The sequence below is a fragment of the Cebus imitator genome, unplaced genomic scaffold, assembly GCF_001604975.1.
Source record: "Cebus imitator isolate Cc_AM_T3 unplaced genomic scaffold, Cebus_imitator-1.0 Scaffold306, whole genome shotgun sequence".
NCBI classification, from domain to species: domain Eukaryota; kingdom Metazoa; phylum Chordata; class Mammalia; order Primates; family Cebidae; genus Cebus; species Cebus imitator.
The window spans coordinates 241639-252583 of record NW_016107621.1 but is presented as its reverse complement, the minus strand read 5'-3'; the positions used below and the strand labels follow the sequence as shown (position 1 = coordinate 252583).

Genomic DNA, 10945 nt, shown 5'->3' with positions numbered 1-10945 from the left:
TTTTTGTGATGGAGTTTTGCTCTTGTCACACAGCCTGGAGTGCAATGGCATGATCTCGGCTCACTGCAACCTCTGCCTCCCAGGTTCAAGTGATTCTTCTGCCTCAGCCTCCTGAGTAGCTGGGATTATAGGCACCCACCACCATGCCTGGCTAATTTTTGTTTTTTAGTAGTGATGGGGTTTCACTATGTTGGCTAGGCTGGTCTTGAACTCCTGACCTCAGATGATACACCCGCCTCAGCCTCCCAAAGTGCTGGGATTACAGGCCTGAGCCACCATGCCTGGCCTCCATTTTCTTCATTCAGTCTTTCACTGATGGATATTTAGGTTGATACCATGTCTTTGCAATTGCGAACAGTGCTGCGATGAACATACATGTACATGTGTCTTTATGTTAGAACAATTTATATTCCTTTGGGTATATGTCCTGTAATGGGATTGCTGGGTCAAATGGTAAATCTGTTTTAAGTTCTTTGAGAAATCTTCAAACTGCTTTCCATAATGCCTGAACTAATTTACATTCCCACCAGCAGTATATAAGCATTCCCTTTTCTCTGCAACCTCACATGCATGTATGATTTTTTGACTTTTTGATAATTGCCATTCTGACTGATTTGAGATAGCATTTCATTGTTGTTTTGATTTGCATTTCTCTCATGATTAGTGATATTGAGCATTTCTTCATATGCTTGTTGGCCACATGTATGTCTTCTTTTGAAAACTGTCTGTTTATGTCCTTTGTCTACTTTTTAATGGGGTTGTTTTTTTCTTGTTAGCTTATTTAAGTTCCATATTGATTCTGGATGTTAGAGTTTTGTTGGATGCATAGTTTGCAAATGTTTCCTCACATTCTGTAGGTTGTTTTTGTTTTGTTTTTGAGATAAGTCTTGCTCTGTCACCCAGGCTAGAGTGCAGTGGCCCTATCTCGGCTCACTGCAACCTCCACCTCCCTGGTTCAAGCAATTCCCCTGCCTTAGCCTCCCAAGTAGCTGGGATTATAGGTGCCTGCCACCATGCCTGGCTAATATTTTTGTATTTTCAATAAAGACAGGGTTTCACCGTGTTGGCTAGGCTGGTCTGGAACTCTTGACCTCAGGCAATCCACCTGCTCAGCCTCCCAAAGTGCCGGGATTACAGGTGTGAGCCACTGCCCGGGTTGTTTACTCTGTTGATAGTATCTTTAGCAGCAACGTTTTCAAGATCACAGTGGATAAGTGACAGAGCCAGCATGGCTATCCAGACAGCCATCTATTTTCCACCATAGAAAGCATTGTCGAAGTAACCACTGAGCTAAAGCCGGCCCCAAACAACCATCTGTATAAAACCATCACTTAAGCTGTGTGCCTCAGTTTCCTCATCTGTGAAATGAAAATTATGATAACACTTATGCCATGGGGCAGCTGTAAGAATAAATTGAGATGATCCTTGAAGAACGATGCCCAGTGAAGGGCACCACACATTGTCTTTCTTTTTTAAAATTTTTATTATTTATTTTTGAGACAGAGTCTCGCTCTGTTGCCCACACTGGAGTGCAGTAGCTCGATCTTGGCTCACTCCAACCTCTGCCTCCCAGGTTCAAGCAATTCTCATGCCTCAGTTTCCTGAGTAGCTGGGACTACAGGTGTGTGCCACCATGCTAGGCTAATTTTTGTATTTTTAGAAGAAATGGGTTTTTTGCCATGTTAGTCAGGTGGTCCCAAACTTCTGGCCTCAAGTGATCCACCTGCCTTAGCCTCCCGAAGTGCTGGGATTACAGATGTGAGCCACTGCACCCAGACTAATTTTTGTATTTTTTTTAGTGGAGACGGGGTTTCACTGTGTTGGCCAGGCTGGTCTTGAACGCCTGACCTGTGATCCACTTGCCTTGGCCTCCCAAAGTGCTAGGATTACAAGCATGAGCCGGCATCCAGCCAGGCATTATTATTATTGTTGTTACTATTTTATTTTATTTATTTATTTTTTGAGACGGAATCTTGCTCTGTCACCAGGCTGGAATGCAGTGGCACGATCTTGGCTCACTGCAAACTCCGTCTCCTGGGTTCAAGCGATTCCCCTGCCTCAGCCTCCTGAGTAGCTGGGACTATAGGCGCACGCCACCATGCCTGACTAATTTTTTGTATTTTAGTAGAGATGGGGTTTCACCATGACCAGGATGGTCTCAATCTCCCGACCTCGTGATTCGCCTGCCTCAACCTCCCAAAGTGCTGGGATTACAGGCGTGAGCCACCGCGCCCAGCCCTATTTTATTTTATTTTATTTGAGATAGAGTCTTGCTCTGTCGCCCAGGCTGGAGTGTGGTAGCATAAATCCCCACTGACTGCAACCTCTGCCTCCTGTGTTCAAGTGATTCTCCTGCCTCAGCCTCCTGAGTAACTGGGATTATAGATGTACACCACCACTCCTGGCTAATTTTTGTATTTTGGTAGAGATGAAGTTTTGCCATGTTGCCCAGGCTGTTCTTGAACTCCTGACCTCAGGTGATCCACCTGCCTGGGCCTCCCAAAGTGCTGGGATTACAGGTGTGAGCCACCACGCCCGGCCTATTGTTACTATTTTAGAGACAGAGTCTTGTTCTGTTGCCCTGACTGGAATGCAGTGGTGCAATCATAGCTCACCGTCGCCTTGACTTCCCGGTTCGAGGAATCCTCCCACCTCTGCGTCCCAAGTAGTTGGGACCACAGGCCCATGCTCTCCTTCCTGGCTAATTTAAAAAAAAAATTTTTTTGGCCGTGTTTGGTGGCTCATGCCTGTAATCCTAGCACTTTGGGAAGCTTAGGCAGGGTGGATCACCTGAGGTCAGGAGTTTGAGACCAGCCTGGCCAATATGGCAAAACTCCATTTCTACTGAAAATACAAAAATTAGCCAGCATGGTGGCAGACGCCTGTGGTCCCAGCTACTCAGGAGGCTGAGGCAGGAGAATCACTTGAACCCGGGAGGTAGAAGTTGCAGTAAGCTGAGATCACCCCACTGCACTCCACTCCAGCCTGGGTAACAGGGAGAGACTGTCTCAAAATAAAAAATAAAAAAATAAATTGTTTTTTGTAGAGATGAGGTCTCACTGTGTTGCCAAGGCTGAGCTCCTTGGTTCAAGTCATCCTTCCATCTCAGCCTCCCAAGCAGCTGAGACCATAGGCACACACCACCACCAAGCCTGCCTAATTAAAAAAAAATTTTTTTTGTAGAGATAGGGTCTTGCTGTGTTGTCCAGGCTAGTGTTGAACTCTTGGCCTCAAGCGAGCCTCCTGAGACTTTGCCTCCTGAAGTGCTGGGAATACAGATGTGAGTTACCATGCCCAGCCATATTGTCTTTCTAATAGCAGCTAGGGTCCTGTCTCTGGGCCAGAGGGCTCACCAGGGAGGGGATATGGAGAAATCTTTTACTCTCACTAGATCAGACATTGCTTTGAAATAGAAGAAAGCCACAGGCCCTCTTTTCAGAAGATACTTATAGCCGTAAGCTGGATTTATCACTTCTGGGACCTGTGGGCTTCCCAGAGGCCTATCTGTTTTCTCCTCCTCCCTGAAAAGGAGAGAGAGGACAGGATAAGTATAAGGAAGGAACCTTAGCATTTAAGGGATGGGAAGGAGGAAAGGCCCCAGAGGAACCCTGTGTGACCATCAGAAATAAAGCCCAGGCCTGGCATCTGAGGCCCTCGTTCTGGGTCTCATCTGCCTAGCCCTTGGTTCCCTTCACTGGGCAGGAGTCAGGAATGTGATGTTTCTGGAGGCCTTTTCCTGCTTTGCAGTTTGTGATTCCCTGGGCCAAGTCCCATACTCTTAGAGTGCATATAGGTCAATAAGAGGGTAGGGAAGTCACCATTCACTGACCACTTACCTGTCAGTCAGGATTCTTGGCTGTAACTGACAAAAACCCAACCCAGCTGACTTAAGTGAAAAGGAGAATTCCTGGCTCTCTTGAGTGACAAACTATAGGTGTTGTCTTCAGGCTGGGCTGGTTCTAGGTGCTCACAAAATGGCATCAGCCATTTCTCACTCTACTTTTCAGCTGGGTTCACTTCAGTCTCTTGCCTAGTGTAGATGGTCACAGGCAGCTCGTGGATTATCTTCTACTGCCATAAGATGCCCAGAGAGAAGAGAGTGTCCTTGCTCTGAGAATGGAGATTCAGGTCCTATACCTCTCCCTGAGCCAGTCACTGCTACTGATGGGCCAGGAGAAGGCCACACCTCTGCCAGAACCAGGGATAGCTTCACCTGTCTCATGGACTGGGAGAGGGAAAGGTTGGTTTACCAGAGGAAAATCAGGCGCTGTCACCAGAAGTGAGGCTGGTGCTAGATAGACAAAAACGGGAGAGTGAGGCAGCCTGCTGGGGGCTCAGCAGGTTCTTCAGTCTTCCCAGCTCCCTGAGGACAAGATGATGGTTCTTCTTATAGAGGAGGAAACCAAGACTCAGAGAAGTTCAGTCTCCTGACCAGCATCACACAGCTAGTCAGTAGGTGATCCACAATTTGAACCCAAGTAAGTCGTAGACCCGGGATTTGATCAGAAAGGGCCGGGAGTGGTGGCTCACACCTTTAATCTCAGCACTCTGGGAGGCTGAGGTGGGTGGATCACGAGGTCAAGAGATCAAGACCATCCTGGCCAACATGGTGAAACCTGTCTCTACTAAAAATATGAAAATTAGCAGGGCATGGTGACGTGCACCTGTAGTCCCAGCTACCTTGGGAGGCTGAGGCAGGAGAATCGCTAGAACCCAGGAGGCAGAGGTTGCAGTGAGCTGAGATTACACCACTGCATTCCAGCCTGGCAACAGAGTGAGACTGTGTAAAAAAAAAAAAAAAAAAAAAAAAAAAAAAAAAATCAGAAAGATTATTTGGGCAGGGGTGAGGGAGCTCAGCTTGTTCCGGGCCAGGCGGACTGGGAGGGTGTCCTTGGGCAGGTGAGTTTGAAGCAGCCACCAGAATAGAAGGCTGGGCTCCAGAATAGAAGCCTGGGCTGCAGCCCAGGAGAATCTGCAGCCATGAAGGTGGTGGAGGGGCTGGGGTCTAATAATGTTACTGGGGTCTCTTCCCCTAGGCCGAGCAGCGCCTCCCAGTGGTCGGTACTCACATGTAGCTGCGGTGCTTGGTGGCAGTGTCCTGTTGGTGGCTGGGGGGTACAGTGGCCGGCCCCGTGGGGACTTGATGGCCTACAAGGTGCCCCCCTTTGTGTTCCAGGCACCTGCCCCTGATGTGAGCACTGGGATAACAGGGAAAGGGTGGCTGGGGTGACGGGAAAGGTGGGAGGGGATCCCCAGGAGAAGTGTGGGGGTCCACAGGTGATGGGAAAGGTGGGAGGGGATCCCTGGTAGGAATAGAGGGTCCCTAGGGCTGTGAGAGGAGGGAAGGAGGTCCCTGGGGCCAAGAAACGAGCTAGAGGTCCCTGGGCCTGGGGGAAGGAATGGGTGGGTGTGCCGAGCAGTCAGGGTCCTCTGGGATAGCTAAAGCACGCGGGGACTTGGGAGGCCAGCCCAGGTCTGAGTGGCCTCCTCCAACGTCCCCTCGCCTCCCTGCAGTACCACTTGGACTATTGCTCCATGTACACAGACCACAGCGTCTGCTCCCGGGACCCGGAATGCAGTTGGTGCCAGGGAGCCTGCCAAGCTGCACCCCCTCCAGGGACCCCCTTGGGGGCTGTGAGTGACTGCCCTAGACCCTCTGTTCCCTAGCACAGAGAACTGCCCTCAGTGTCTCCCTCTGCCTAACCAGGTGGACAAGGACTTTCCCTCAATTGGGAGACCTGTTTTCATGCTGAAGATCCTTCTTCCTGACTCCTGACTGTGGAGTCCTGAACCTTTGCCTGTCCCACACAGCCTGACCCTTTTGATCCTGTGACCCCATCCCTGCATCCCCCGTCCTTTCGATCTCCCACACTCCAGCTTTTAATTTCCTGTTCTCCAGTTTTTTGGCCCTTTCCATTGCAGAACCCTGTATCCATAGCCCTTCCTTCCCAGATCTCTTGAGCTCCAGTGGACAGTGAGCCCTGTCCCCTCTCCTCCTCGCAGTGTCCAGCTGCCAGCTGCCTGGGCCTGGGTCGCCTCCTGGGTGACTGCCAGGCCTGCCTGGCCTTCAGCAGCCCCATAGCTCCTCCGAGGGGACCTGGCACCCTGGGCTGGTGCGTGCACAATGAGAGCTGCCTCCCTCGGCCTGGTGAGTGTCCGCAGCAGTATGCTGGGTGAGGGGGCACAGCAATCCACACTGACCCACCAGCCCCCATCCCCTGTCCTCTCAGAGCAGGCACGCTGCCGAGGGGAGCAGATCTCAGGCACTGTGGGCTGGTGGGGGCCTGCGCCTGTCTTCGTCACATCCCTGGAGGCCTGCGTCACCCAGAGCTTCCTGCCTGGCCTGCACCTGCTTACCTTCCAGCAGCCACCAAACACCTCCCAGCCCGACAAGGTGGGTAGGAGGTGTAGCCCTGGGTGCGGTGTCGGTGATCCTGGTCCTAGGGTTTGTTTTGTCTCAGATGCGTCTTTATCCCTTTTGTGTTTACTCCAAAAGTCTTTACATTCAAGGTCTGATTTTTCTTATGGACTTTATTATTTATTTATTTATTTTTTGTTTTTGAGAGGGAGCCTTGCTCTGTCACCCAGGCTGGAGTGCAGTGGTGCAGTCTTGGCTCACTGCAACCTCTGCCTCCTGGGTTCAAGCCGTTCTCCTGCCTCAGCCTCCCAAGTAGCTAAGATTACAGACACCTGCCACTGCGCCTGCCTAATTTTTGTATTTTAGTAGAGACGGGGTTTCACCATTTTGGTCAAGCTGGTCTTGAACTCCTGACCTTAAGTGATTCGCCTGCTTTGGCCTCTCAAAATGCTAGAATTACAGGCATGAGCTGCTGCATTTAAAAATAATTCTTGCATTGTGGTAAAACACACATAAAATTTATCATCAGTGACATTTAGCACATTTACAATATTGTGCAACCATCACCACTGTCTTGTTAAAGAACATTTTCATCACCCCAGGGGACAACCCTGGACTCACCGAGTGGAATAGTCACCCTCTATTCCACTCTCACCCTAGTCCCTGGCAGCCACTTATCTGTTTTCCATTTTTGGATTTGCCAGTTCTGGACATTTCATGTACATGGACGCCTATATTATGGAGTCTTTTGTGTCTAGCTTCTCTTTTTTTGAGATGTAGTTTCAATCTTGTTGCCCAGGCTGGAGTGCTGTGGTACGATCTCGGCTCACTGTGACCTCCGCCTCCTGGGTTCAAGTGATTCTCTTGCCTCAGCCTCCCGAGTAGATGGGATTACAGGCTTGTGCTACCACGCCCAGTTAATATGTATTTTTAGTAGAGATGGGGTTTTTCCATGCTGGTCAGGATCTTCTCAAACTCCTGACCTTAGGTGATCCACCCACCTTGGCCTCCCATAGTGCTGGGAGTATAGGTGTGAGGCACCTCACCTGGCCTGTGTCTGGCTTCTTTCACTCAGCATAATGTTTTCAAGGCTCATCCATGTTATAACTTCATTCAAGGCTCACTCATGTTATAACTTCATTTAGGATTGAGTAACATGTTATAACTTCATTCAAGGCTCATTCATGTTATAACTTCATTTATGATTGAGTAGTATTGCATCGTATAGATGTATCACAATTTGTTTATCCATTCATTAGCCGATGAACATTTGGGCAGTTTCCATCTTTTGGCTATTGTGAATAGTGCTGCTATCAACACTTGTATACATGTTTTTGTTTGAACATCTGTTTTCAATTCTTGTGCTATATGCCTAGGAGCAGAATCGCTGGGTTATATGGTAATTTTATATTCATCTTATTGAGGACTGTCCAAAGTGTTTTCCAAAGTGGCTCTTTATTGATTTTTAAAATAGCTCATATATTCACATTGTTCAAAAATCACAATAATATCAAAAGTCATTGGGACTGGGCATGGTGGCTCACGCCTGTAATTCCAGCACTTTGGGAGGCTGGCAGGGGGGATCCCTTGAGGTCAGGAGTTTGAGACCATCAGCCTGGTCTGAAACATGGTGAAACCGCATCTCTACTAAAAATACAAAAATTAGCTGGGCATTTTGGTGGTGCCTATAATCCCAGTGCTTTGGGAGGCGGAGGCTGGGGGATTACTTGAGATCAGGAGTTCAAGACCAGCCTGGCCAACATGGCAAAACCCCGTCTCTACTAAAAATACAAAAATTAGCCACGTGTGGTGGTATGAGCCTATAGTCCCAACTACTTCGGAGGCTGAGGCAGGAGAATCTCTTGAGCCTGGAAGACAGAGGTTGCAGTGAACCGAGATCATGCCACTGCACTCCATCCTGGGTGACAAAGTGAGGCTCCATTTTAATAAAAAAAAAAAAAAAAAAGATAAAAAATGTCATTAAATGGACAGTCTCTCTCATTTACCCTGCTCCCCAACCCTTAAGTGGTCCAGAACTGTCTCGCTCCAGCATGGCCCCAACTTAAGGCCACTATACCTCCCTGGAGGATACATTTGAGTTTCTTTGACCTCATTCCAGAATCTACCTATTCAAATGCAAGTAAGCATGACATTTTATCATTTTTCTTTCGCACAAAAGTAGTATACTATGTACACTATTCAACTGCTTCATTTTTTTCTTCTTGGCAAGCTTCTCATAACAGAACTTAAGAAACGCTCTGGGCCGGGCACGGTGGCTCAAGCCTGTAATCCCAGCACTTTGGGAGGCCGAGGTGGGTGGATCACGAGGTCAAGAGATCGAGACCATCCTGGTCAACACGGTGAAACCCCGTCTCTACTAAAAATACAAAAACATTAGCTGGGCATGGTGGTGCGTGCCTGTATTCCCAGCTACTGAGGAGGTTGAGGCAGGAGAATTGCCTGAACCCAGGAGGCGGAGGTTGTGGTGAGCCGAGATCGCGCCATTGCACTCCAGCCTGGGTAACAAGAGTGAAACTCCGTCTCAAAAAAAAAAAAAAAAAAAAAAGAAACGCTCTGATTTTTTTTTTTGTTTTGTTTTTTGAGATGCAGTCTCTCTCTATTGCCCAAGCTAGAGTACAGTGGCAAGCAATTTCGGCTCACTGTAACCTTGCCTCTTGGGCTCAAGCAAACCTCCTACCTCAGCATCCTGAGTAGCTGGGATTACAGGCATATGCCACCATGCCTGGCTAGTTTTTGGGTTTTTTTTGTATGTATATACATATGTATACACACGCATATATATATACATACGTATGTATACACACACACACATATGTACACATATATATATTTATTTTTTAGATGGAGTCTCGCTCTTGTTGCCCAGGCTGGAGCGCAGTGAGGCATAAGTTACCACACCCAGCCTAATTTTTGTATTTTTAGTAGAGGTGGGGTTTCGCCATGTTGGCCAGGCTCGTCTTGAACTCCTGACCTCAAGTGATCTGCCCACCTTGGCCTCCCAAAGTGCCAGCTGCGCCCAGCCTTCATTCTTTTTTTTTTTTAACAGTTGTGTAATATTCCATTTACATTTGTAGTTTATTTAAATAGCCTCCACTGGTGAACACTTGGACTGTTTTTTACTCTTCTGCTATTACAAAATCACACACCAGGAAAATATATCTTGTACTTTGCCACTTTAAATATTGCAACTGGGCTTTGAAGTGCTTAGCTGGAAAGGTGAGGAATTGGGGAAAAAGACATTGAAATGTCCAGTCCTGGAGTTTTGATGTGAGATGGAAATGGAGAGAGACCAGGGTTAAAGGTGGGCTCAGGGACCCTCTCGTCTATTGTCTGAATTTGGTCTTCTTGCCTCTTCTCCCAGAGTGACCTTTGGCAAGTCACCTAACCCCTGTCCCTTGGCCTCAGACTCTCATGCGGTAAAATGGGGAAGAAGTTTGGGTTGACCAGTCTTTTCTGGCTCTGATGTGGCCTGGGGAGTGTGGGGACTTGGGGGCAGTGCAGAAAGGGACTCATGCATATACCCATCCCTGGTGGCACAGGTCTCGATTGTCCGTAGCACGACCATCACCCTGACACCCAGCACGGAGACGGATGTGTCCCTGGTCTACCGTGGCTTCATCTATCCAATGCTGCCGGGAGGGCCAGGTGGGCCGGGGGCTGAGGACGTGGCAGTGTGGGCCCGGGCCCAACGCCTACACGTCCTGGCCCGGATGGCCCGTGGCCCTGACACAGAGAACATGGTAAGGCTGCCTGGGACATTGAGGGGGGTGTTAATGGGAAAAATGGGGGCTAGGGATATGGTATAGGGTATCTGTGGTGATTTGAAAGTTCTGGGGGAAGATTGGGGAGAAATCAGAGACAGGGATGGAATTTTTTTTTTTTTTTTTGAGACAGAGTCTCACTCTGTTGTGCAGGCTGGAGTGCAATGGTGTGATCTCAGCTCACTGCAACCTCCACCTCTCAGCTTCAAGCAATTCTGTTGCCTCAGCCTCCCGAGTAGCTGGGATTACAGATGTGCAGTAGCACTCCTGCATAATTTTTGTGCATTTTAAGTAGAGATGGGGTTTCACCATGTTGGCTAGGCTGGTCTGGAACTCCTGGCCTCAGATGATCTGCCTGCCTCGGCCTCCCAAAGGGCCGAGATTGTAGGCGTAAGCCACTGAGCCCAGCCAGAGATGGATCTTTAGTAAAGGAGGGAGGGTGCTGGCGTTTTCAATTGTGAGCAGAATTTGAGGGAAACTTTGAAGCAGGTGAGGAAGGTCTGAGTCAGACTTGAAAGGCCTCTGAAGGTGGGACATGGAGGCGCACACTGTAATCCCAGCACTTTGGGAGGTAGGGGCAGGCGGATTGCCTGAGCCCAGGAGTTTGAGATCAGCCTGGGAAACATGGCAAGATGTCATCTCTCCAAAAAGCACAAAAATTAGCTGGGCATAGTGGCGTGTACCCGTAGTCCCGGCTATTTGGGAGGCTGAGGTAGGAGGATCACTTGAACCTGGGAGGTTGAGGCTGCAGTGAGCCATGATTGCATCACTGCACTCCTGTCTGGGTGGGAGTGAGACCCTGTCT

The 10945-nt window shown here is 48.8% G+C and overlaps 1 protein-coding gene across 3 annotated transcripts in view; it reads left to right on the top strand.

Annotated features, from left to right (window-relative positions):
* The window catches only part of MEGF8 (multiple EGF like domains 8), a 55115-nt gene that overhangs the window by 14630 nt on the left and 29540 nt on the right, over window positions 1-10945 (top strand). For all 3 annotated transcript variants that reach the window (XM_017503068.2, XM_017503069.2, XM_017503070.2), the window contains 5 exons: window positions 5037-5191; window positions 5515-5634; window positions 6004-6148; window positions 6231-6394; window positions 9919-10119. In XM_017503068.2, the coding sequence (XP_017358557.1) occupies window positions 5037-5191; window positions 5515-5634; window positions 6004-6148; window positions 6231-6394; window positions 9919-10119 (785 nt within the window). The remainder of the gene's footprint in view (window positions 1-5036; window positions 5192-5514; window positions 5635-6003; window positions 6149-6230; window positions 6395-9918; window positions 10120-10945) is intronic.